The sequence below is a fragment of the Rhamphochromis longiceps genome, linkage group LG1 (genome assembly GCF_057381845.1).
Source record: "Rhamphochromis longiceps isolate RC_006_pf linkage group LG1, R_longiceps_female_GT1.1, whole genome shotgun sequence".
NCBI classification, from domain to species: Eukaryota; Metazoa; Chordata; class Actinopteri; order Cichliformes; family Cichlidae; genus Rhamphochromis; species Rhamphochromis longiceps.
Window position 1 is genome coordinate 1,572,620 of NC_140557.1, and position 27,881 is coordinate 1,600,500.

The window sequence follows — 27,881 nt, forward strand, 5'->3', positions numbered from 1 at the left end:
CAAATCTGGGGGAAAGGATTGGGAGGAGTCTTTGAATTTGGACAGTCTTCGTCGTGTCGCTGTGACGTAATCAGCCTACAAATGCGGCCTCCGAAGGATGCGGCTCCTGAATTTGGACACAGCTACGATGCCGGAGGTTGCTTCTTCTTCTTCTTCGGGGTTTAACGGCAGCTGGCATCCTCGTAGATGCAGTGCTGCCATCTTCTGTTTCAGTCCTTTATTACACTCTTACAACCTACTTATTCCTGCGTCTTTCAGGATCTTACAAAGCTTCAAGTGACGCGTCGACTATTAAATTAGGCGTCGACGATTTTGATAGTCGACGTAACCGTGGCAGCCCTATACTGGACGTGGTTTGGTTATGAAACACGGACCAGAAAACTGATACTATGCAAATTATGCAGGAAACCGGCCCCCACCACAGACTCAAACACTGCAAACCTCTTCAACCACCTGCGCAAGAATCACATGACAGAGTATACAGAGAGTTTATGGATGAGAAGCAAAAAGAGCCGTCGGGTGCTAAAAAATAAACCTCAGACTGCAGCACGCCGTGTAATAAACACTCACTAAGAGAACGGCGGCCGTTTGCATCGGTCAAAACACTCGACTCCAGCTACACGACGCGCAGCTGGAAACACTTCACGCCAGTCGAGCTGCCCGAGATTCACAGAATTTACAGAAAATGCATTATTGTGGGATTTATATCATTATCGGGATGAGAAATGTCTGTCGGGATATGAGCGTTTGGTCATATCGCACAGCCCTAGTGTCGGGTTTGGCTTTCACACTCTGACCAGCCGTGAGTCATTCCTGTGGGATTAGAGACAGCGGTCCCTCTTTGGCGGGCTCCACGTCCTTCCGTTGGTCCAGGTTCTGGTTCTGCTCGGCATAGTGGCTCAACAACCACCTCTCCACCTGCTGCAGCTCGCAGAGGTGGTGGAGTCTGTCCAAGATGGCCGAATGACGCCGAGGATTGCGGCGATCTCATTGGCAAGGAAGGAGTGGAGCTGGGAGCGAGGGGCCTGTACAGATGCAGTTTTGTTTTCTCCAGACAAATAAAAACGAGAAACCACGGATTCTTCCTGCGGACGTTTGTCTGTAACATCTGAGAAGATCTCGGCACAAAGCCGAGGATCTCACATTCCATCAGCTCCTCTTCCTACGGAGCAGCTGAAGGATGGAGCAGAGAGGCTGTAATGGAAGCAAAGCCATAAGAGGATTAAATAAGGAGAGACAGGAAGAGACATTTAAGTAAATGCATGGTTGAGAGCATAATTCTGAATGAGAGAAAGCATTACGCAGGGAGGACGGACTGATGGCCGAGCGCCAGGAGAGCGAGGGATGAAGAGCGGCAAACCGCCAGGAGTTTGACACCGGAGAGCCGTAATGGAAGAGATGGAGGGAGCACTTGCCAAGATATCGATTTATAAATTACCCGCAGTTTTGTGGCTCCGAGCTTAAAAAAAAGAAAGAGGGGTGGGTAGAGCAGCAGTTAGTGGTCCAATAATTCAATAATGTGTGAGCTGACAAGCAGGAAGGAGGCGGGGTGAACCTCCCAAATAAAAGCATCCGAGTTGAGCGTGCGTGTTATTTTAATAAAGAAGGAGACGACTGAAACTAAACTCAAAGGAAATTTTTGAAGCTCAGATAATTATTCAGAAATTTTCTCTTTTTTTACATTTTAGTTCAGAGTTTTGTTTTTTATTATTTATCTTTGATGCCATTAACTGTAAGGTGGGTCTAAATGTGGCGCTCCATCATCTACGTACAGTCTGTGGGTTCCACAGCTGTTGAGAATAAACATTAATGTAGTTCTTTAGGCTTTTATTGTGAAAAGCAGCGTTGTGCGTGTTTATAAAGGCAAGCTGTTGCCACGGCCGTCATCTTGAACTTTGCTGTCACTGATTTATCGGCCTTTCTTTCTTGCTGTCGCCCGTGATGGCGACACCGCCGTCCCCGCTGCGGCGGTCTCGCTCAGTGTTTGATTACATTTGCCGGGACGACAATTTGGAATCTGTTTGGGTTCGACTTCCTGTTTGTGTCCGAAGCTGCTCCGAGGATCTGTCGTCTCTTCTTCTTCTTTGTGTTTATTCTGAGCTGAATGGTGTCAAATGTATTTGTTGGCCTTAAAGCATGAAAGTGAGAATCTGCAGGAAATAAGAAGATTTGTGCGTCTCCAGATTTTTCCAGTGAAATTGCTCCTGTGAACTGGGATCATGCTGTTCTTTAGTACGAGCTTTAACATGTTGATTCTAACATGCAGACTTTCTCTGATGCTGTAAAAACTTCACTGATAACAGACACGCTCACAGACTGGAGCTCGTTCACGCTTTTGTTCCCATCGTCCGTCTTTACCAGGAATTCTGTGCAAGCTTTAGGAAAAGTCTGTTTGGTGCCCCGACGATGGATCCGTGTGACATTACAGAGCTGCAGCTTTGTGTTAGAAACCGAGAAAAGTGTGAACATAACAGGAACATGACTCACCACCCTGGCATGAAAACAAAAGTGCGCCATCTGCTGTCCGCCACGCGTCACTACACGTGTTATAAAATGAGATGTTGTGAGTCTGTGGTCCAGGATGACTTCCACCCCTCTCGTAACGACCATCCGTCTGTGCTTCTGTCTAGGTGTCCACATTCTGATCGCGGTCGGCGCGGTGATGATGGTGGTCGGCTTCCTCGGCTGTTACGGCGCCATCCAGGAGTCGCAGTGCCTGCTGGGAACTGTGAGTCACGCTGAAGCTTCCCTGTGGACTTTCACACCTGCTAATAGTTTTAATGTTTCTTTGTGTGAGACGGTGCACGAATAACGATGTGAAAAGATGCCTCGCACCAGGTTTAGCTCCTGACTCATTTCCATCTGCAGGCCCACACAGCACGAAATAAACTGTAAGATATCAGGACACATGCTCAAGCATCCAGGCAAGGAAATCCCAAAAAGTTGAATCTGGACATTTTCAGAGAAAAAACGCTACGTCCTGATGAAGGTATCAAGCATTTAGGAATTCAAATCCCTTCCTTATTCTCAGACTTGTTTAAAGTAATAAAAACAGATTTAGAGCGATGCACAGTCCTGCCTCCGTCTCTCCTGCGTCGCATCGAGAGTATAGAACGAATGTGTTACCGAGACTTTTATACCTTTTTCAGATGCTGCCTGTAAACATTCCCAACTGTACATTTGATAATTTAGATAAACTTTTTTCCAAATTGATACGGCGAGGCAAACGTCCAAGGATCAAGTTTCAAACATTAAAACTGTCAAACTGCAGGGGGGGGGGTCGGCTGTTCTACGAGACTCCTGACTGTACGGGATCGGTCTGAAACTCGGTGGCTAAACACTGAGAAGACAATATGTGAAAGATCACTGGACTCCCTGCTTTTTTCTAACTTGTGCGTACGGGGAACGGACGAGGCTCACACTAAAGATTTGGCGCAGAATCAAACAAACGTTTGGTCTTCCAAAAGAAATTTCAATGTTATCAAGCCTCTCCTCCCTGCAGGGTTTTTCTCCTACTGTGGAAGACTTCAGAGCAGGTCAAATAACAGGCGTCATAAACTTCGTCATGTTGTGAGGACCTGAGCTCATTTGAACAGCTGAGACGTCGGCTTCAGCTTCCTTCTTCGGACTGTTTTAGATTTTTTGACAAAACATAAAGACTGGAGGCAAGTTTGGAGCCCTCAGCCGTCGAGGAAATATCTCTAAAATATTTCAAAGTAATTCCTCCCCAAAGCTGATCAGTCATTTCTATAACTCATTTATGAGTTTCAATACAAGTGCAACTTTGGATATTAAGGCAAGGTGGGAAGCGGAGACTGGCACTCAAGTCTCAGAGCACACCTGGGAAGAGGTGTTCAGTGAGGCCCAAGTCTCCTCTGAGACTCGGGCCTCACCGAACACCTCTTCCCATCTGGTGACTAATTCTGGGCTGTGGAGAGAATTTAAATGGAAGGTGGTCATGAGATATTTTAGACCCCCAGACATCGTTGCTAAAATGAACCAACTCCCGACACTTGTTGGTGAAATTGTGGTACTCACTTAGCAACCCACTCACACATATCCTGGCCGTGTCCAAACATTAGCTCAGTTTGGAATAAAGCTCACTACAGTTTCCCAACAACCATTAACAAAGGACCAACAGTTAGTGAGTCTTACCAACAGCAAAACAAAGTCTCTCGTAAGAATCTTGCTCACAGCAGCACTAAAGTGTATCACCATTAAATCATGACCGGCCTTCATGTAATATGTGGATTGATAAAGTAAGATTGATCAGATGGAGGGAATAACATCTGCTCTGTGGATGCAGAGAGGCTTGTTCAGTGAGCGATGGCCCATACATGCTTATTGTTTCAATAATCCAGCAGAGGTTCACTTTTTACTGCTGCTAAGATCGTCTTATTTAATATTATCTGAAGTTTGTGCTTCTACGTTGCCTGCGTCTGTTCAACTTGTGAACATTGACAAGTGTAAGTTGCAAGGTTGTAAATTATAATAAAAAAGTTATAATAAACGCAGCAGCTGCACGGTTACCTGCACGTGTTCTCTGAGTCGGAGCTCAGGTAGAAGGACGCTCGCGCTCACCTGCTGTGTTTCTGGCCCGTCCTGCAGTTCTTCGCCTGCCTCGTCATCCTGTTCGCCTGTGAGGTTGCAGCTGGCATCTGGGGCTACATGAACAGGGACACGGTGAGTGTGCACGCTGACACTGCAGGTTAAATCGGGCATGCCGCTCTCTGATCGGGAAGCGTTTGGTCCTGGTTGACACCTGGGATTAAACATGCTTCATATAATCAGCAACCACAGACTGTACTGAGGATATGACCCAAAATTCATATCTCGATATTCTTTACCTTGTGTGAGTTATTAGTCATTAGTGTGCTTCTGTCACCAGGCAACAACTAATAACTTTATTTAAACTTTTGCAGGTTACAAAGGAGATGAAAATCTTCTACGACAACGCCTACGACAGCGCAATTAACAGCAATATGCAGGAAAAGAACAATGCCGCCACCCTTGTCCTGAAGGCCTTCCATGAGACGGTACAACGCAGATATATAACAAAATGATCATGTGAATATTTTCTTATAAAGTAAAGGGTTTTCTGAGGCGTCCTGAACCTCGTCACCTTAAAGTACAGCAAACACTGAGAACACGGTGCATGAAAAGCGGCAGAGCTGAGATAATCACACGCATGCTTTGAAGGTCACGTACAACTTGGACGTGTTGAATTTGGGAATAAAAGTTGGGAATACCAGGTGAGCTGACTTTGGAATTAGCAGAAACTAAACTCCAAATCAGAGAGATGCAGGTAGACGTCGGGTTGCACCACGCCCTCTGTTGGAGCGTCTCGTCTGTCACCGCGTTTTCACAAGAGGGTGGAGCCCTGAGTTATCGGCTAATGCTAGCTAACACGAGACCCTCACTAAGACGAACCTGCTAATCACAAACATTAAGTCCGAATCTTCAAACTTCACTCAGCAAACCGGAGCTCCGCCCTCTGTGACGGCCTGTTAGGACACTGACCTCACAGCAGTCGTGTTTTTGGTCACATGATGTCATTAAAAATGCTCCAACAGCACAAACACGGTGCAGTTAGCTGAGGTGCAGCTAGCAGCTACACCTAGCGGCTACATCCACCTGTCTGTCAAAGAGGCCACGCCCCTAATAATGCAAACTTTAAACCTTAATAGGATTTAAACAGGTGAGTTATAGAAACATCCTCCCCTGTACAGGAAACGATCCACAGAGACCAAACGGTTTGTGTAACAGGTTGTAAACATGTTTGTTTCTGCTGTAAAGTTGTAACACGGGAGTCTGCGGCCCCTTTTCCTAGAGTACCTACTCGGACTGACTTGGCACAGTTTGCCACGTTTTCCAGGGTTTTCCGTTAAAAACCAGGTAGTCTTTTAGTACCTGCTGGGGTTCTAAGTGATCCAGACAGGTACTAAAATGTGATGTCGTCAGACCGCACGCAACCGATTGGCTGGTCAGTAGCATCACTCGACGAGTCACGAGAGCGTCTCGTTCACAAAAATCAAAACTGCCATTTTTGAAACTCGGCTGCAAAACAACGCCGTGATCCCCCGAGTGTGACGAACACCTACAGACCGAGCAGCAGGTAAATATTAGCTTCGATGTCCACCTTTGTTGGAACGTTCAGATGCGCCGACGCTTTGCTATGACGAAAGGCGTGCAAACAAGGTACTACTGGGTTATAATGGAAAACCAGTCGACCCGAGTAGGTCAAATGGAAAAGGGGCTTATGGGGACGGACTCATTGCTGCCTCTGCTGGACATTAGAGGAACTGCAGTTGTGGTGCTTGTTTGTCGGAGGTTTCCAGGTCTTTACTGTGTTGTCTTTGTGTTTCAGCTGAGCTGCTGCGGTAAAGGCACAGGCACTAACCTCCTTACACAGCTCACAGACATAACTGGAATTACCAATATTTGCCCCAGTAATACATTCACGGTAAGTACAATCATTTATTTCAGTGGTTTAATCTTTGCTCGCATGCTTCTGGCTCACGGGGAGAACAAGCAGGACCATCATTTAGCTCTCTGCAGAAATCATGAAGTTAGTCAAAAAAGCTCCATAAACTTTGCTGTGAGACATTTTCTCTCTGCTGTATACTTGCACCAGGCAAACGCAGGGGGCGGGGTCATTCATGTTTGTGTCCTGTCTCACCATCAGGAACACGAGCCTCTCGGCACGACTCGGTGCATTGATAGCGTTGGCGGGTTCTCCTGTGCTGCTGTAAAATAATCTGCTCTTGGTAACCTGACGCAGTCACGGGGGGCTGTTCCACTTCCTGTTAAACCGTGGTATCGAAAGTAGTTGCAGTTCACCCGAGAGCACATCAGGGGGCGCTTTTAGTCCACTGAACAGAAGTGAATGGAGCTAGACTGAGATAAAAACGTATATTTAAGTTTCAGTTAAATGAATGGAAGTGGTTGAGGCTGTGCAGCTGCTCTCCACAAACCGAGAACATTTCACTTCAAAGTAAAAGTCACATCTTTTGAGACTTTTACTTTGAAGGTACATCGTCTCCATTTTCAGTTTGTGTCACATGTTTTTTTTACCACATAGCCAGCAGTGTAAGTAAAGACTTGCCAGACAAAAGATTTAGAGAACATCGAGACAGCAAAAGCCTCAGAGTCCAAAGATCTGCAGGAGGCTGTTCTGTATGCAGCCTGCAGCTTCACACGAGGCTTAACTCCACTTGTTGGCAGCGTTACTGAAGTGACCCGAGGTCGGTGCAGAGCTGCGCGGCTGCCAGAACACAGAAGTGTTTAAAAGAAGCACTTTTTACTTTGTCTGTTGCTGATTTCTGTGAGAGGAAACTCATCAGGAGGAGGTGGGGCCTAACGCGCTGAACACGTGGACACAGCAGGAAGCTAAAGTAGCGTTAGCATGAATAAATGAAAGCAGTGTTACAGAATAAATGAGCTGAAATATTAATGACTGATAAATAAATGAGTGTGTGTGAGCTGAGGTGGCTGTAAGAGAGAAGCTCACAGATGATGTGTGATCAGCTGTCTCTATGGCAACGTTCACTCTGCAGGCGAAAGCGCATCAAATCCGGCGTTTTTGACCCTCTGCGACCCACATGACAGCGTGAACGGCACAAATCCAATATTTTTAAATCCGATCTGGGTCACTTTCGTATGTGGTGCTGAATCCGATACATATCTGATGTTTCAGAAAGCGACTGCTGTTTGATTGTCATGTCGCATTAAATCCGCCTTTTACGTCACTGACACAAGACAGACTCCGATTATCAGCGCCGGAGAAGACATCGTGAACACTTCCTGTCCATCCAGTACAACTGTTGGGAACAACGTTGGAGAAACGTGAACATTTTATTTGTTCTGTATAATCTGCAGATTCTGACAGAAATCTGCAGCTTTCCTCTAAAACAGCAACAAGGATCATTATTAGGCCAAATGTAGAAAACACAATAACTTTATAACTTAACATAAAGTCCGAAGTCTTTATATTAAGGCCATCAGTCACACATACTGTTGCTCTGGGTGTAAACTGAGCGCGTTGTGTGTGACGTCTTCTTTTGCGCATGCGGGCGCTTTGAGCGTTCACACTAGAGCGCGTTTGCTGTCGCATTTTGTTTGTAGTGTGAACGAGCAGACAAAAACATCGGATTTGATCAAATAATTTGAATTGAGCATCAAGACCTGCAGTGTGAACGCAGCCTGAGACTGGTCCACAAACAGGAAGTGAAATTCCTAAACATTAAAACAATAAAGTTTTTCCTCCATCTATCCAAAACTTAAAATAAAAGATTCCTCAAATGAAATCGTGGTTTAAGAGAATAAAGAAATGCCGACACGTGGTGTTTGTAAAAATGTGAAGCAGCAGGAGAGCAGGATGCATTCTCTCTGATCTCCAGTAGGTGGCGTGTTTGAATGTTTTGTTTTTGCTTTGCAGAGCTGCCACGACAGAATCAACGAGCTGTTCCACGATAAGATTTACCTGATCGGCATCGCCGCGCTGGTGGTCGCCGTTATTATGGTGAGAACATGAACATCACACAGTGCTGCTGCTCGTAAATGTGCTGAAGGCTGAGGGGCAGCTTCGATTGTTTCTGTTTCATGCATACAGTGTGTGTACGAGTAACAGAGAGGATACGTCCTCATACAGTCATCCTCAGCCACGTAGAAGCCCCACCCACTTGCTCTTTAAACCTCCTGTGTGAGGGGCTGCCAATCAGAAGGTTGACTGAAAAAGGGAGGAGCTGAAAAAAGAAGCTTATTTTAGATGAACTGAGCTCAGTGTAAAGTAAAGATTATTACAAACTGTGAATCCACGGCTGCAAATATGAAGCTAGAAATGAGTGGGATAGACCCCCTTGAAGATGAAGGTGACCCCTGACCTTTCCTCAAGCACCATTGGCCCTTTTTAGCTCATGAGCATGAAAAATCGTATTTTATTGGGTAGTCTTTTGGTTTTTGTGGCTGTATGTAGGACAGCACTGAAGTCTGTGAAACGCAGAGAAAACCGAGTCTTTCCTGGTGCGTTAGTGAAGCTGATGCGCTGCTGCTCCCTCAGTCAAAGACGACCATCCCACCTTCTCGTGTCAAAAAGAGTCTCAGTGATAATCAGGAGGCGTTAAGGCGGCGCGAGCGCATGAATGCTGTCGCCGAGTGGAAATCGTAGATGCTGTAATGATGTAATGTTGTGACGCAGCCCTGACAGCTTCCTCTTCTTCCTCAGATCTTCGAGATGATCTTCAGCATGGTGTTGTGCTGCGGGATCCGCAACAGCCCCGTGTACTAAAGCGCCGGGGCTCCGGCCAATGAACGAGGAGAGGACGACCTCGCCCTCTCCTTCGTTTGTTTGTTTTTTTTATAACCAGGAAATGCCACATGTATTGCTTGCTGGATTTTAGTCAGCTGTTAAAGACAATATCCTGTTTTTCTTACACTGTCAAAGATCATTTTTTATTGTTATTTTGTTAGTCACAGATGCTGTTATGCATATTAGAGCAGTGTTTAATGTAGATATGCTGTCACACACGGTCCAGGTGCTGTAATCTGATTAGTTTACTGCTGTCCTGCCTACGTCCACGCTCTCATATCGGCCTTTTCTGGATGTTATCCCCACGTTTTCTGTATAAACTGTATATAAATATATGTGGACAGTGCTTCATGTCTGCCTGAGCATGGAGGTTGTTTATCATGAGCTTTGTTCACAAACACTCTGTGGATTGATCCAGACTGAAGGCATACATGACCGGCGCGCTCTCTCACACACAGACACACACACACAGACACACACACACACAGACAGACACACAGACACAGACACACACACACACAGACACACACACAGACACACACACACACAGACACACACACACACAGACACACACACAGACACACACACACACACAGACAGACACACACACACACACACACACAGACACAGACACACACAGACACACACAGACACACACACACACAGACACACACAGACACACACACACACACACACCCCCCCCTCTGGTCATACTGTGGGATGTTGTCAGGAAATGAAATGTTTAATCTGAAGCTGTAACCAAAGTCCGTGACCTCTGACCCCGTTTGCTTTCTTTCTGCGGTGGTAAACTATGATCGTCATGTCAGAATCAGAGCCTCAGAGTTTAATGTTCGGCTCACTCCTGCAGTCGTGTACTGGTCACGTGTGTTTCCCAGCAAACCGGTTGTCCTGGTAGGCAGCTGGTTGTGTTTGCTCACAAATAAAACTATGGGCTGCTAAAAAGGATTCAAAGCAGAAATTTAAAAGCCCACAAATAATAATTAATGTTGCATCTTAAATTCATGTCATATTTGGCACATTTGAGTCATTTTGTGCATTTTGCCCTTATTTTGAAATCCCCGTACTTACAGCCCGTCCGGTTGAGCCTCGTCAGTCTAATCTGACATGTTTATGTGGTCATCGTCCCTCCACCTTCGTTAGCCGCGCACTAGCAGTTCATCTGTTGTGTTGTCGTCATGGTAACGAGCGTGGCTCTATCGGCGCCGTCCGAGCTGACCCGTGCACGTGCAGAGCGCCTTCCGTCCCAACTGTTCCCGCCTCATCGGCCGACCGCTAGCTGCACAGCCCCGCGGGCCTCTAACCTCTCCTTTAAATCATAGCGTCTCGTGTAACCCTCCATATAATCGTAGCTTTTCTCAACCAATTAAAACTTTGCCTTGTTAACTAAGTGGCGCTGGACAGTGCGACGTACAGCTCTGATGTATCGTACTAATGAAAATAATGACGGCTGTAGAAACAGTGTATGCCTTTCTTCTCTTTGTATCATAATATCTGTCTGGTACGTCATCACAGGAGGAAGGGGAAGGTTTTGTGACAGCGCCGATGAAGCGTTGATGCTGCCTTTTGAATAACCGCTGCATAAATCTCCTCTCTGCTCTGTAGACTTTGGTTTGCCCAAATATAAAGGGAATAAATGTATTTTACAAATAACCTTTCAGCTCTTCTTGTCTTTTATTTGAGGAAAGGTGACTGTTGGAAGAGGGGGTCGCTTCTACCTTCAGTCAAGGCTTGGTGGTTGTTAGCGAGTGCAGCAGTGTGAGCTCCTTAGTCGAGCTTTGGTTGGCATCAAGGATGCTGCACTTGTTGCTTTCATATATTTGAGAGCACAGGTGTCAAACTCGAGGGTGTCCTGATGAAATTAGCAGCTCAGCAAGACTTGACTCGATGCTGAGGAGGCGATTCAGCATTTGATTCATGTTACATCAGGAGTGAGTGAACGTGGTGCAGTAAAAGTACAGTTTTCTAAACACTTCTTTAAATGGGGGGGCGGGCACCTCAGCGTGCAGTCGGCTTTATTCAGGTGTGTTGCAGCAGCGACGCATAGAAGCGTTTCAGCAAAGCGGCCCTCGAGGACTGCAGTTGTACTTGTATAACCTTGTGGTGCAGCCTGCATTACCTGTGGCCTCCTGCGGGCTTTTTGGTAGGTCCTGTTTGATTTTCTGTCACTTTTCCTCCCGCTAAGAGTTTCACGGCCACGCTGACACACGGATGGACCTGCTGATGATCCCTGGCAACCGTAGAAGACCAGCAGCTGCTTCAAACGTCTCAGCGATGTTAAAGATGTCGGATGGCACCAAATCTTCTTCATCTTAACGTCACAAAATCAAAAATCCTGTTTTTCAGAGAAACCGTTATCCTTGTCTAAAGATTGAAGGTTCTTTGTCTCACGCGTAGTCACACAGTGAGCTGCTGCTTTAGAAACAGGAAGTAAACGATTGCTGCGTGTTCTGTTTCAGCCTCGTGTTAAAGTCAAACTTGCACTTTTATACTTGGACATAAGTCACACATTTCATCTCACATCAGCTGTTTTTGCAGCATTTTCTGCTCCACCATCTCTGATTAGCATCAACATGGTACAAAGTTTGAACAAGTCCAATTATTTCTGCAAGTTTTTGGCTTCAGATATCAAATATTTTTGAACATCAATAGTTTTGGAAAACTGTGTTTTGACCTTTCGGGACCTTTTTTACTCACTCACGCAATGTTTGAATATTAAAGTCTGAAAGTTTCACTGATCTTTACCATAAAAGTAGGTCAGGGTGTGTAAACTGGTGCAGTCAGTGTTAGTCAGCACTCGGCTAAACTCCCACATTTGAGGGGGCACTAAGGAAAAACTTCATATGGCAGGGCTGCAGACTAACGTTTGTCACGGCTGCACTGGTGTGCCGAATTTTTTTTCCCTTATGCGCACCCAAATTTTTCAGCCGCATCGCTTAACACGCAGTTTTACATGCGCACTTTTAAGGAGGTTTTTCAGCCCATGCAGACAATATTCATTTGTAAATGATGAACTAACAATCTTTTCAACACAAAGTCCTTTAGTTGAAGCACATTTCTACCAGAAAGTTGCTGAAAAACTGCTTGTGCTTAAAGTGCTTTGGCAATATTGTAGACAATGTTGAACTTAATCCTCACATCGACCTCTGGCGACCTGTTTGCTGCCTGCCGCTGAAAGGCCGTGGGGAGAGGGGACACCTGGGCATTTATTGCAGCGTATAACGTGTTTCTGGATACACTGCTGCTTTTCAGCGCTCAGAGGTTGATGTCTCCATGTCAGAGCTGGCTGTGAATTTCAGACCTTAACAAAAATGTAGCAATAGTTCTTTTCATCTTTTCTCATTACCCACAGGCTGCTCACTAGAGCTGCGTCTCATCACTGATTTCACTCAAACCGTCGCACTGGCGCGACATAGGATTTGTTTTTTTGGTCGCACTCTAGAGTCAGGTCACTGTTTTTGACTGGTTTGTATGACTTGTGTGTGTGAAACACGTGGCTGCAGTATTTGATCAGCACAACATGAAAGCTAATCTAGAATAACGTGTTCTTTATTTAGCAACTAAAGGTTTCATGTTAAAAATCCTTCTGTGTTATATTTTGGCGTTACTGTGAAATTTAACGTTGTCCTGTTCAGAAATTGTCCCTCGATGTCTTTTGCAAAGTAAAGGTAATAAAGGCCCTGATTGGGGGGGGGGGGGGCTGCTGGCTCTTCGTGGTGCAGCCTGCTTATTGTACACGTCCTGTGATGGATGCTGCAGATCAGCAGGGAGCGCTTCAGAGCGCTTCAGGACACCTACACCAGGAGATGCCGGACTAGAGCAGCGCAGATACTGAAGGACCCGTCCCATCCTGGCAACAAACTGTTCCAACTTCTGCAATCTGGTAGAAGGTTCCGCATCTTCCGGGCAAGGACAGAGAGACTCAAGAGGAGCTTCTATCCCCAAGCCATCCATGCCCTAAACACACACACCCGCCCTCTCACATCATCTATAACTGACTGAGACAGGACTCTTCCAGACACTAAACCAAGGCACAATGTACATTTCAAATTCCTTTAATTTTAAATATGTTTATATTGTCTATCCTGTAAAATAGTCAGATATCTATTCATATTAATGTACAGAATTCACCTGCTTGCTGCTACTACTGCACATTCACCCAGTGTATATACTATATGTAGATATATATATACATATATATATATATAATGTTCTTCCTCTACACACACACCCCCCCCCCCCCCCCCCCCCCAATTTTTGCACATGTCGAGGAGCGTGTCAGGCTACATTTCACTGTGTGTTATACTTGTATAACTATGCATGTGACAAATAAAGAACCTTGAACCTTGAAACGCTCGCCAAACACGCTTTATGGTGCAACCCGGGCCTGACGCCCTACAGGATGGCCCCCGTGCCCCCACCTCCTCCACCCTTTCTCCACCATTTATTCCTTTTTCATTTCAGTGTTTAAAGTTAAAAACCTATTTTAAAGTTCTGTAACTGTTTCAGTCGATGGACGATCGTGTTACAGAATCAGGATCGCGTCTGATCACGGCGGAGAGATTTCCCTGTTACGGGAGTCGAGGTCTTTGGGCAGCGCTGACAAACAGCTTCTCTCCTGCACTCGCTTGGCTGGGAGGTTGATTTGTGGCGTCCTCCTCCCCCCCCACCATCCTTTTTGTTCTTTCCCCCCACACCACCTTCATTTGTTTCCACAGGATGTGTGAGGAGTTCCCACAAACGCCGTTTACTAATCACAAGGACTGTCAGACCATGAGCTGAGCCTGTCCTCGTATTCCTGCCGGTTTTCCAATTTCCTGTCCTGAGATGCTCTGTGATCCAGCCCTCGTCCAAAGAGGTCTTTTTAGGGAGGCGGTCTCGCTCTTTATTAGTTTTGTTTTTTAGTTGAGATTCATCACAAACAGTAAAAAAACAAACTGGAAAGAATCAAACGAGTGAAACTTCTTCTGGGCTGAAACCTCAGCTTGTCTGTAGCTTTGTTGCCTCTAAACAAAATCAGAGCAGCGTGTTCTCTGCTGCACACCGCAGGGCTTTCTGCACATATTTCTGGGTTTGTGAAAGTCACACAAAGAGGTCGTGACCTGTGTGTGTGTGTGTGTGTGTGTGTGTGTGTGTGTGTGTGTGTGTTGCTAAATGCAGTCCTGTGTGCATCCAAACCCAGATGGGGTGGTTTGTGTGAAAGTCCGTGGTTTCTGCAGCAGGATCCCTCCCTGCTCCCTCCTGACGTATTGCTGCTCCTCACTCTCGCCTTCCCAGACCTCCCCCAACTATTTCCACATTCCTGGACCCTTAAACAATCACGATCTCTCGACTTATTTCACAATCCCGCTCGTACCCCTGTTCAAAAGTTGCTAAAGAAGCACAGAAGCCAGCTAACTTTCTGTCGGTACACATTAGAAACACACGTCTGAGTGTGAGCACGTTGTTTTTGTGAATTGACAGTCGAGTTTGGAGCTAAACGTCTGACCCCGGCTCGGCCCTTCTGTCGGCTCCTCTCATTTATCAGGATTGGGTAAGAAGGGTTATTTTCATCGGCTTGCATAACGTACAGATGTGTAACCCTGACATCATGCTTCACCAAAACTGATGACAGACACGTTTTCTAACTTCTACTCATGTTCACGGCACCAAAGTTCAAAGTGACCATTTTTCTTCATGAGTCATTTACAGCCGCTCTCGAAGGCGGTTAAACTCAAACCTACTCTTTGTTTCCACTCATGTATCTCCCGTTCCACTGGTGGATGTTCATATTAAACAACACTCAGTTTATCAGGTTGTTTCCACTCCTCGACCTGAGAGATGAAGCCAACTCTGAAACTCGAAGCCTGCAGTTCCTCTGGCGTCCAGCAGAGGCAGCAGTGAGTCAGTCCCCATAGACTCCAATGTTAAAACAAACATGTTTACAGCCTGATACACAAAATGTTTGGTCTCTATAGGTAATTTAGTCCTTCATAACACCTGTTAGGGGGGGTTATGAGCTCAGGTGGTAGAGCAGGTCACCGACTAACTGGAAGGTTGGTGGTTCGATCCCAGTCTGCCTGCCAAGAGTCCTTGGGCAAGGTAAATGGTAAATGGCCTGTATTTATCTAGCGCTTTACTAGTCCCTAAGGACCCCAAAGCGCTTTACATATCCAGTCATCCACCCATTCACACACACATCCACACACTGGTGATGGCAGCTACATTGTAGCCACAGCCACAAGGTATCAACCCCAAGCTGCTGTCGGACGCGTCCATCGGAGCATGAATGTGTGTGAATGTTAGAAACAGCACAGACAAATGTACTTGTGTCAATGAAATGTCCAAGCTGTAAAAGCTTTGAGCCTCAGAGTAGGAAAGGGGCGTGGCCTCTTTGACTGGTAGGTGGATGGCTTCACCTGAGTTTGACGTGAAGCAGGTATGTGGTCTCTACACTGCTGAACACTAATCTGTTTTTATTTGGGTTCATGTTTATTAATATTTGCGGGAACGGAGAGGTCACGGGGGCTGCGGTGACGTAAGCGTGTGAGGTCAGACCTCCTGTGTACTGGTTGTCTTGACAGCAGGTGGATTTTAGACCCCCCGCCCCCCACTCTCGGGCCCCGCCCACAGACGCTGGGCTGACGGAGCGCCGTTTCTTTGCAGACACTCGGAGCTGCGCTGCGCACCGGACGGTCCGCTGTTCGCCGGAGTTCGCCTGGAGCCTTTTTTCTTTGTTCGCTCGGTGAAGCGTCAGGATGAATGTGGGGATCCCGGAGGGCTGCTTTCTGTCCGCCCTGCAGCCCAACTCCTCCTGCACCGCTTACGTGGTCCCCTCGGACGGCCCGTCTCCGGACCCAGTGGCGAAAGCTCGGAGGGTCCGGGAGCAGGTCCGGATGCGGCTGGCTGAGAGGAAGTCGTCCTCCCTGAGCAGGCTGGAAGGATCAACAGGTGAGAGCTTGAAAGTGCAGAGTAACGGGCTGAGTAAGTCTCAGTAAAGTACACCGTGGAGTATCTGTTACCTCCTCCTGGAATTCAACCAACACCTCCCTGAGCTCATTGCCCCCACCCGAAAGTAGCGGTCAGGGGCGTTTCCAGGATTTCTTTTCAGTGGGGCCACAGGGGTCCCCACAGAAACATGTAATGAGTTGGCTTCAGTTTTAAAAAGAGCAGCGAGCATAAGAGCAGAGGTGACGATGATAAACACAATATTCCAGCATGTGTTCACACAGAGAGCCATTTAAAGTCTGTCAGTTATTGATGGGGGGGGGGGGAGAACTGAAGCAGCGATCGCAGCACAATAAGCCACGGATTTAATGCTTCACATCCTTCTGTCCACGGTCCCGTCGGTTAGTGCGTGGAAGTAAAAACGAGGAGTAATGTAGTGATCGGATCAGGTGGTTCTGGGGGAGTCTGATGTATAAGCTATGACTCGCTTGGTGCTAAAGGGTTAAAAATGTGCACTCACTGGAAAATAGTTGTTGTAGCCAGTGTGAGCTTCACAGTAACCTCCCACGTCAGAGTCATGATGATTGTCAGGCTTTAACCTGCTTTAACTATCATGTGAGTCTCTGCTCACTTTTGTTCTTACTTTTATTCTGAACTTTTCCAAACTTAAGGAAGGAAAATGTGGTTTGAGTTCAAAGATAATAACTCCCCCTGACAGTGATGATCAGACTGATACCAAAGAGCTCGTTTCATGTTACACACATTTATCTCTGTGAGTTTATCCTTCATTATTCATGGTCAGTCGCTTTAATGTTACAGCTGGTTTTAGTGACGCATGTGCCGATGCTGTACGTACAATAACACATTACCACGTATTAGTACCGGGCTTGACTTCCATACTTTGAGTTTGAGGTGAATTCCGCCCACAGGGGTGCTTTATCCTCCGTGGGGGCTAAATCTCGTCAGCCTCACACTCATCCTCGTACCGCTGCTTCACCTAAAAATCACCTCGAGCGTGTTTCCCATCAGCTGCCAGTCCACGTCTCACATCTTTGTTGCCCTCCGTGTTTGCAAGGAGACATCCTGAAACATCAGGGAGAGCTCCAGTTGTTGTCCAGGTCAGAGGTCAGTGCGCGTCACGGCGTCCAGCTGGTCGCTCCACGCCTGTGATTGTGGCTAGAGCAGGGCGATATGACCAAAAATATTTATCACGATATATATTTGAAAATTTGCGATAACGATATAACTGACGATATAATTGAGACGAGACTCCACAACTTTATTAGTAAAAAAAAATCACTGTGTTTTCACTTAAACAAGCAGCTGTTTTTTATCTGCATTAAAGTTATATAAACATGTAACAGAGCAAATGCAAATTCATTGCTGACAGTTTAACCAAAAAGCATTTCCAGTGGAAACTGGCCGACGTATCCTCAGCATCACCATGTATAATATCCACAAAACTTAAAAAGAGGTTATACACACACAGTACGGTAATATTATGTTGAACCACAGTACGTATCACTCCGCGAGGCTCCGCCTACGATAGCCGTAACGCTCCGACAATCCATCAAGCGGTGCGGCTTCGTAGCTTAGCAAAGTCGTACTGAAACATTTGACAGATTTTCGAGCGCCGTGCACATAAAATGGTTTCCAGAAACACAACCAGAGTTCATACATAAGGCACACGGGATTATAAGGGGCTCTGTCGACTTTCAGAAAATCAAAGGATTGATTTTAAGTGCGCCGTATTTTCCAAACAACACGGTAATAACGACGGCCCGCTAGCATGCGCTACCAAAAATAGTGCTTTGTTGTGTGTCTGAGGGACGAAAGCTAAACCAGTTCCACACCAGTGAAGTTGCAGCATTTTTACAAACCAGTTCAGGTTCATTGGTTTCATTCCTATCGTTGCCCAACATTACACCGGTATCACCGTGAACGGTATGATATGGCCCAGCCCTAATTGTGGGAATTTCCTCCACTATCTGATCTGTGGGAATAAATTACCACTGGCCCTGTGCTCAAATCCTCCAGAGCTGTAATCCAGTAGCTTTGGGGGTAAATCATGTCTGAAGGTGTGCTGATGCCACCCTGGTACTCGAGCCCTGGTGAAACAACTGTCATGTGTAGTTTCTCTGAGGAGTGTGCGGTGAAATGAAAGGTCAGCTGATGGTGTGTTTGGACCTGCTGAGCGAGGCTGTGAAATGTTTGGCAGCTTAGACAGAGCCTGAAACTCCTCCAGCTCCTTCCCTTTGTTACATCTGTACAGAGCATACGGCAAACACACTGCTCACTGTCAGCGTTACCAAGAAGTGAGTATCAAGCATATAAAACATGGAAGCCCTAAAGAAGGTGTGACTGTGTAAATACTTTGGGCTGCAGATCATCGTTCTGCAGAGCTGAGACACCAGAAGCTCGTTCAGTGTGGACGGATCGTTTTCCCACCTCAGTATCTGCACGTGTTCAAAGAAACAGACGCAGAAATCTGCTTTTGGGGCGGCTGTGGCTCAGGAAGTCGAGCGGGTGATCTGGTTGTCAGAAGGTCGTGGTTTGATACCCGGTCCGTACGCTGTCTCTGGGTGAGGTGCTGAACCCCGATACCAGCAGTACTCTGAGTCAGTACTCGCCCACTTTCAGTTACACCGCAGCTTATGAGCTACAGCAGCACGATAATATTAATATAAGAAACCACAGACCCCGCCCCGCCCCTCTGTATGATGCAAATAAACATGGTGAATGTTCATGTTCTTCTTTCAAGCTGAAGGTTTGGCAGGTTTGTTTAATCCAGTGTGAAACATCTGGACTGTGAGCTCATTTCCCAAAACTCTGTGACTTTTGCTTCTAACGGTGTCGTTCTGGATGCGAACCCAGCGGAGGCAGTGGCGCTTCTTTAGAAATCCTGCGTCTCCGAGCTCTTCCCGACACGTTTGAATCTTTGTGCCAAATGGCTCCGTCAGCCTCTAATCGCCTCCACCGTGTGTCTGCTGGATCTTTATTCCATCACTGGACCCGGGCAGGTCCAGATGTTCACATGAGCCAGTTTTACTGAGTTAGTCTGAGATCTGAGTCGCAGCACGAGCTCAGCTTTCGCTTTGTATCCAGAAATGATGAGCTGCGTGTTAGAAGAGACCGCAGAGCTTTAACAGACTCGACCTTCTTATCAGGGTCATCAGCAGAAAAGGTCACAACTGGAGTTTAAAAGTGGGACGGAAGTGATGTTTAGGGTGCACAGAGGGACTAATGAACGACGGGATCCAGCTGGCTTTTGGGAAATTGAACATTTCTTCTACTTCTTTGAAAGTTTTTCTCAGGAACTTTCAGGATTTATTCGAGCCTGTGCAGACAGATTGAGGCTAATCTGACAGTTTGCAGTGAACAAAGGAAAGTTTAACATGACGTCAGAAGTGTTGGCGTCTTTTTAGAAAGAAGCAGCAGCCGTGATGGGAAACTGATGCTGCCTGGGTGCAGCAGATAACACTGTTGCTTTAGAGACGACCAGTCTGTGCTGGGTGTTCACAGGGGTGGAGGCGGGCGAAGCTCGCCTCTGTCACGTTGGATGCTTTTCGTTTTTGACTCTCTGGTTCGGGTAAAAACGAGAAGAAGCTCGATGGTGTGCTGTGGTCAAATACAGCAGCAACCCTGCAAAGCTAAATGCTGAGCGGCTGTAATTTGCACTGTGAGCCCAACACAGGCGACATCAGTCTGTTTATTGTTCACAGATGTGAATTTGTGTGAAGCCGTGTGGGTGTTATTTCCACCGTTTCCTGTTTTTTCCCCTCTTTACGGAAAAGTGCAGTGTGACATCACAGATTCCCGACCGGATAAAATGTTAAACATGGATGTTCGACCCCAGAACGTTAATAACACAGAAAGAAGAAGAAAGGCGGGGTGTCTGTTTGGACATCAGCGGTCGGTGAGGAGGGGAACTGTGATGATCCACATCTGTTTTCACAAAGAAGGTCTGGGAGAGGAAGGAGACCCCCCCTCCTGACCTCTTGGCTGATAAAAGAGGCCCTCGGTCTGACCCACAGAGTCAGGATGTGTCTGCATGGAAGCACATGTTAAATATTCTCTTATTAGTAAAAAGAGGCGAATCTCCTCATATTTAATATCAACAATGAAATAACTTCGCCTGGTCCGAGCTTACGGGGCTCAAGTCCTCAATATTCAGTAAGCCTGTTTTTCAGGAGCAGCCAATGGGATGTGACTGATGACGGAGCCCCTCCCTGCTCCGTTGGTATTTTGAGCACTGCTTCAAGGAGCACGTAAACACAGCGGGCCTCGTTCACGACCAGCGTGAGCGCACTAATGTGCGATTCATCGCCTCTTTCTCACCTGACCCCGACCTGATCTGGCGGCGTTCACAGAGCCTCTGTTTTTGTTTTGGAGTAAAGCTCCGTGGGGTTCAGGTCAGGGGTCTGTGCTGGAAAGTCCTCTTTGTTCTTCAGATATTGAGGTGTGTTTGCTTTGCTTCAGTTTCCTTCTGCGTAAAGATCAAACTGGAGGCTGGACTGATGGTTCTCCCGCTTCTCCCTGCAGCCACACTTGAACCAAGATTCATCAACAAGCTTCGAACTCTGGGAAAAACCCTTCGGTGTAATTAACGTCACTCAGCGCATTTGTTGCACACCCTGGTTGATCAGGAAGAGGAAACAAGAAAAAGGAAGCTAAAGCTAATGCTGCAAAGGCCACAGATGAGGAAACAATTATTAGCCCACCAATGAAATTCAAAGTTTAGTCTAAATTCTCCCAAGTGCTTTTTTAAGACAGAGGAATTTTCATCACTGTAAAGGATCAGTTATCTCAGTTTGTACATGATAACAAAATCATTTCAGGATAAACTAAAATGACCAAAGTCAATATTTTTAGCCCCTCAAAAACGAGTGGGAGGAGTCTCTGCCGATTCTGCAGCTGAAGCCTCCTTTGGTCCTTCTTTGTTTAACTTGCGCCTAAACACAACAACAGTCGCCTCAAGGAGCTTTATATTGTACAGTAGAGCCTACAATAATACACACAGAGAAACCCAACAATCATATGACCCCCTATGAGCAGCACTTTGGCGACAGTGGGAAGGAAAAACTCCCTTTTAACAGGAAGAAACCTCCAGCAGAACCAGGCTCAGGGAGGGGCGGGGCCATCTGCTGTGATTGGTTGGGGTGAGAGAAGGACGACAGGATAAAGACATGCTGTGGAGAAAGGCTCCAACAGCACAAACACGGTCCAGTTCAGGGACTCCAGTTAGCTGAGGTGAAGCCTAGCACACAGCTAGCAGCTACAGCAGAACCAGGCTCAGGGTCAATCCCCCGGCAGCCTACGTCTATTGCAGCGTAACTAAGGGAGGATTCAGGGTCACCTGGTCCAGCCCTAACTATATGCTTTAGCAAAAAGGAAAGTTTGAATCTTGAAAGTAGAGATAGTGTCTGTCTCCTGAATCCAAACTGGAAGCTGGTTCCACAGAAGAGGGGCCTGAAAACTGAAGGCTCTGCCTCCCATTCTACTTTTAAATATTCTAGGAACAACAAGTAGGCCTGCAGAGCGAGAGCGAAGTGCTCTAATAGGGTGATATGGTACTACAAGGTCATTAAGATAAGATGGGGCCTGATTATTTAAGACCTTGTATGTGAGGAGCAGGATTTTGAATTCTGGATTTAACAGGAAGCCAAAACAGGAGAAATCTGCTCTCTCTTTCTAGTCCCTGTCAGGACTCTTGCTGCAGCATTTTGGATCAGCTGCAGCAGCACGGGGGTCTGAGCCCGTGGACAGCGAGCAGCCACATGACTTCATGTTTGCGGGCTTGGAGAAAACTGTTATATTCAATATTCAGTAATACTCGCCCTCTCTGTCCTATAACAACACTGACCCAGAGCTCTTACTGCAGGGAGCAGGACTAACCTTACGCTTTGGCAAAGAGCCGGTGTTGTTAGAGTCTCTGACCTGTTTGAGAATTTGAGATTTAAAGCATCTGATTCACTGGAAGCTCAGTGCGACATATCAAATAAAGCCTTCAGCGGATATTTACAGATCAGTGAGTCCCAACAGTCTCGTCCTCTTTATCCAAACTCTGTTCTGAAGCTTGAAGCTTGAATCCTTTCACGAGTTTGCCTTCCATAGTTTCAACATGCAACAGGTATAAAGGTGTTGAGGGTCGGTCCTCGATTCTCCTGACCTCCGGCCTTTTCTGATGTATCGATCATCCGGCTCTGAATCCTGATTCAGATGGTTCACAGAAAGAAAGAAAGATGCAGAGCAGCTTTACTCAGGCTGTGAGAAAGCTCTGAGCACTGATGTCATGTTTCCTATTATCACTGTGCTGCTTAGTCAGCAATGTTCTGCTGGAAACTGGAGGCACAGCTGCGTCTCTAACAGGTGGACATGCTGCCAGATTCAGCCTGAGCGAAGTGGAAAGCAGCGATCCGGACGGTTTGAGGTAAAACGTTCATTAAGTTCGACGACCTTCACGCAGTGCAGGCCAAAGAAATGAAAGTAAAGGTCTCTGTGTAAGCTCATGGACCACCTCCTGTGGGGAACATTCCTCTCCAATCTTCACAGCATGTTATCACAGCCTATTTTAGACTGTTGGTCGGCTGCTGCTCTTCCACAGTGTGGCTGGTATTTCTCACTGTGTGAACTTTCCACACACCTTCAAACCAACACAACAGCAAGGCCTGATTTTCTCTGTTTTACCTGTTTTCATTCATCTTCAGTTTGAGTTTGTAATTTGAGTTTTAGCATAAATTCTGTTCACGGCACCACGTTTTTATTTCTGTCATCAGCTCAGGAAGCCTGCAGATTGCAGCCAATCAGCTGAGGCTCAAACCTCTCACAGTATGAATTATTGAAGCTGCTTTTGCCTCCATACAGTTGCTGCATTCTGCAAGCTGCTTTGTAACCCACCTCCACCCCAGCTCCTCGTTTTCGTGGTGTTTCTGGTACCGATGGAGCTTTTTCCACTCTGAGCATTCAAAGCACTGTTTTTATTGCAAGCCTTTTTCATCTAATCACACGCATTGACACATGGATGCATCGCGCACAGCTCGGGTTCAGCAGACTGGAGTCTGGATCGATCCACCACCTCCTGAGCCGCAGTCGCTGCACACACGATGCCATCTTTCTGTTTGTCAGCTTTATGAAATAACTAAACTGCATTTAATCTGAAGAAAGGTTTATTTTGCAGGAATTTGTCCTTTCAATCAAAAATAACAGAATTAAAGTGAGCCCCAGTTCAGGCTGTGCTGCTGCTGCCAAAACGAGAATAAGATTCATTTTGGGATTAATAAGTTTCCATCCTGAAGTCTCAGCTGGTCGAGTTTATTTCCATCTTTTTGCTTTGAAGATGATCTTCTGCAGGTGGATGCAGGTATGAGCCCACCTCAGTTTCATGTGTCTGTTGCTGTGTCATAATTTATGACATCTACACAAACCCATAAAACCTTTGGGTCTTTGCAGGCGCCGTGTGTGTCGGGTACAGACGACCTTCGCTGACCTGCAGGTCGATGCTTTCTGCTTTGATCTGGTCTGGTTTGAGTCCCGTTTGTACGCCGTGCATGACCGCCGCTCCCTCGTCTCTGACGTGTTGATGCTTGCATGCCCCGCGGCCTGCCCAGCAGCATTTCCTCCCTCCTTCCTGCTCGGCTCGATTGTGTGTGATGTTTTCTGTTCGCTGTTTCACTGCGTCCAGCAGCTTGCATCACGTGTTAGGATAAATGGGCTTTGCTCGGGTTTCGCGTGGCGGCAGCTGAAGCTTATGTTTGAGGCGTGTGGTGTTTGTTGGACGGCGTATTCCTGCACACAGACGGTCTTTCAGTGGCGACGCTGGTCCACCTTCGGCCCGAGTTGGGGACGTTCCCGGTGCTTCTTCCTCTTGTTAAATGATGACACACTGAGTGTATTTGTGCGCCTCCTGGCCTCCTCTTTCTAACACGTCTCTTATTCTCTGAGTGCCCCTCTGGTTCTTCTCAGCCTCTCCAGCGTTTCATGAGCTCTGGACTGAACTGGTCCCAGAGGCGGTTCCTCTGACTGTGATTGGTGCTCGGTAACCTGCAGCTGATATTATGCACTGCCACATGATTGGCTGATTGGATGAGCAGATGTACATGTGTTCCTAATAAAGTGGCTGGAGTTTGTGTGTGAAGGTTAGACTGATGGTGCATCAGTTGTAATGAGAGTGACTGTCTTCCTTCTCTCTGCAGACCCTCCTGAGATGAAGAGCTACGGCCACGCTCAGGGTTTCAGCTCCAGATCCATGATAAACACGCCGAGCCGCGTCATGGCCGTGAGTACACGCCACACACACGATGAAGAGCTTTAAACACACCGCGTGAGTCACTGTGGTGGGAGCAGCTCCACTGCAACACAGAAGGGACGTCAATAATTAGAATTTGAATGTAAATAAATATAAAAGTCGTTTTCCTCTTTGTGACATGGTGGAGGGGGGGGCTGACATTTCTGTAACATCCAGCAGGGGGCGCCTTTTAAAGACGCCCGATTGGATAGAAGTCTATGAGGAGATGAGCCTCGTGCTCAGAGGAAAATAATAATAATAAAATGTTTTTCTTATTATTACTAAATGTGATCTTTTAGGAATCCTGAAGCAGCACAAAGCTTCGGCTGAGCTGCTTCTCCTCACTCCTGGGATTTGAAATAATTCCCAGTTACACACAAGCTGTCGTTTGGAGCGTGACGCTCCGTGTTAATGAGACGCTGCTGTCCTCGCACATTATTATTTAAAAACAGGACCACAGGTGTGCAGTGTGTATTTTAGCCAAAGCCGCCATCTTTTCCATCGCCGAGTAGCTTTTAGTGGCGAAACAGGAGCAGAGGGTGAAAACAAAAGACTGTAAAAGGAGGTCGGCAGCTGACCACGTCAGGCACCAAACAGCGCGAAGATGAGACTGACGATGATTTCTGTTCAAATTCAACTCGGGTGAGGAAGAGGTCCAAGCATCTTCATCAGCCCCACCCACAGCAGTGCCCCGCGGCGTCTCTCCCTCTGAACTCCAACAGAAGCAAAGAGCATTGTTCTGCAGGACGCCACCAGCCGCTCAGACGACCTTTCAAAGTTCACGGGGGCGGGACTCATGAAACCGTGAAGAGAAACGTTCTGAAGAAATGATTTTTCATCCACTCAGCTCCATAAAAAAGCAGCAGGTTACATCTGCCTGCGCCGTCTGGAAATGTGCGGCAGTGTTTGTTACTCGACCTACGTGTGCTGGGAGCACGGCGCTCACACTGAGCAGCCATTGTGTTGGGCTGTTTCCTCTGTGTGTCTGTCAGAGTTCAGAACAATGCAAAGAAAAGCAAAACACAAACAGGACATCGACCCGCTGCTGTACCTCTGCAGCTTAACAATACAGAGGCTGCACGGCGTTTCCTGCAGATTATAACGAAGGAGAGGAAGAGCCGTAAAATGCTCCTCCCTGCGCCCGTACAGCTCCGTGTCACTCCCTCGCTCTGGCGTGCAGTGATATCTGCACAAACCTTGGTTGCTGTGAGCAGTTTTGATACGACTCTGGGGAACGAAAATAGTTGCGCCTTTAAGCTGCTCGCAGCAGAGTTTGGATTTCTGGAACGAGACATTTGTATTATTACACATTCCTTTTAGCTGCCACACATCTCCACAGCCAAACTCGCTCCGTCTCCAGGCCACCTCCTCTGTCCAGGTCCCATCCTGAAGCACATCTGAGTTCCTCCTGAACGACCGAGATCTTCACCTTATCTCTAAGGAAGAGCACCGACATCCTTCAGAGGAAGCTGCTCGCATCCTCAGTCACATTCTTTCAGTCCCACTCACAGCTTGCGGTCATAGGTGAGGGTAGGAATGTAGATCGACCAGTAAATCAGCAGCTTCGGTGTCACGCCAATCAATCACGCCTTCCTCTCGCGCCTCACACGGGAATAAGACCCTGAGATACTTAAACTTGAGGCTCCTCTGAACTCCAGAGAAGGAACTCTGCCCTGTGAGGCCTCAGACCTCACAGCGAGCTGCAAGCAGCTCCATTGCCAACAGGAGGACATCGTCCACAACAAGCAGCTGTGATCGTTGCTCCTCCTCCAGACTGTGAAGTGGAAGGACCGGGCGGAGTCCAAAACCAACCGGGAACAAATCTCACTGAACACTTTTCATTTTGGGATTTAATGAGCTGTTAACAAATTATTGATCTGGCTGAGACTCTAAGAAAGCCGTTCGACCTCTAACCTTCTTTCTCCCCATGCCTCCTGTCCCCAGGTGCCCACTGTGCCTCTTCCTGCCTCGGGCTTCTCGTCTCGCTCTGCTGTGGACACCACTTCCCGGCTGACCCACAAAGGTGCGGCTGTGCTCCACAGCAGCTCTCAGACCTCCCAGGTGTACAGCAGAAGCAGACGCTCTAAGTCGCTGACCCAGGGCGAGCACGAGGCACTTCCTGTCACTTCCTCCGGCCGTCTAGAGAACCCTTTGCTTTCTCTCCCTGCGCCTCCACCAGGTACCCTGAGGCGCAGCCTCAGTGGGATTCTGGCCCAGGAGAAAGGTTGCTGGCAGGAGGAGGAGCTTCCACAGCAGTACACCTATAAAGGCCCCTCCCACCGCACCATCAGCCGCATCACCAACAGACAGCAGCACTACCAGCAGCAGCAGAGCTCCAGCCTAGGCCAGGAGGGCTGGGTGGGGAACGGCAGGGGCGTCCCCACTGGGGGGGACACCTGGGGAACACAGTGGCACCACCAGCAGCAACAACAGCAGCAGCACGTGTCCAGGACCTCCGGGACCATTCACCGCGCCGCCTCGCTCCGCAGCCTGAGGAGTGTCGGGAAAGGAGTGGACGTCTTCGATGGAGCGTCGATCCACAGCAACGACCCGCTGGGAGAGTGAGACACCTTCCTTTATTTAGCTAGTTAGCTTAGCCTTCATCAGATTCATCTTTAGCTCACTTAAACGAAACAGACGGGCAAATAACCATTAAACTACACACAGGAAGTGGCGACCCATGACCGCGGTAGGTGAACAGCATTCTGTGACACTGTGAGCGACAGGAAGTGCGCAAACGCGAGATGAACCTCTCTCAAGTTTTAAGTTTGAAACGATCGAGTAAAGAATAACACGACTGACAGATGACCTGGTAGTACATATGTTAGAGGGTTACCTAGGCAACCAGAGCCACCAGCTGTCGGTGTGAGCGAATCGCTGCCAGTATGTACGCAGCTTTAGAGATGTGAAGTGGGCGGGGCCAGAATTAAGGTTAATAGAGGTGACTATGTGACTCACATGTGCGGGGCAGTAATTAAAGGGTTACCTAGGCAACCAGAGGCCCAGCCCTACTACTACTCGTGACCAACCGTAAGCCTCAGCGGACACGTGACGATCACTTCATATGTGATCAGGGCAATACACCGTCGTCATAGGAACAACCAATCATGTGCAAGGTGAATTTTGATTGGCTGGGCTTAGCTAGCTGCCGCTACACCGAGGGGTGTAACATGAGGAGCATACTGCTTTCTGACTCGCTGCAGCAAAGTGTTAAAGTGGGCGGGATCATTGAGCTTCATTACAGGTGACCCGGGGCGTGGGAGGAGTTTAATATCTGAAGATCTTTCAGCGAGCTTTCTGTCCAGAGCCCAAAGACCGCGACAGTAAAGTATCTTTATTTGATCT

General features: G+C 47.3%; 2 protein-coding genes across 4 annotated transcripts in view; both read left to right on the forward strand.

The window, feature by feature from the left end:
- The window catches only part of LOC146678044 (CD81 antigen-like), a 28,607-nt gene extending 17,629 nt beyond the window's left edge, over positions 1-10,978 (forward strand). Inside the window, exons 3-8 of the mRNA XM_085416736.1 lie at positions 2,631-2,728; positions 4,609-4,683; positions 4,923-5,036; positions 6,368-6,463; positions 8,438-8,521; positions 9,224-10,978. Of these exons, the coding sequence (XP_085272862.1) occupies positions 2,631-2,728; positions 4,609-4,683; positions 4,923-5,036; positions 6,368-6,463; positions 8,438-8,521; positions 9,224-9,286 (530 nt within the window). The 3' untranslated portion in view covers positions 9,287-10,978. The remainder of the gene's footprint in view (positions 1-2,630; positions 2,729-4,608; positions 4,684-4,922; positions 5,037-6,367; positions 6,464-8,437; positions 8,522-9,223) is intronic.
- Positions 10,979-15,954: 4,976 nt separating this feature from the next.
- The window catches only part of LOC146678045 (plakophilin-3-like), a 28,414-nt gene continuing 16,487 nt past the window's right edge, over positions 15,955-27,881 (forward strand). Inside the window, exons 1-4 of one of the 3 annotated variants that reach the window (XM_085419198.1) lie at positions 15,955-16,255; positions 17,282-17,377; positions 24,445-24,527; positions 26,481-27,097. In XM_085419198.1, coding sequence (XP_085275324.1) covers positions 16,063-16,255; positions 17,282-17,377; positions 24,445-24,527; positions 26,481-27,097 — 989 coding nt within the window. In that variant the 5' untranslated portion in view covers positions 15,955-16,062. The remainder of the gene's footprint in view (positions 16,256-17,281; positions 17,378-24,444; positions 24,528-26,480; positions 27,098-27,881) is intronic. The other 2 variants (XM_085417705.1, XM_085418384.1) reach the window with 2 other exon arrangements.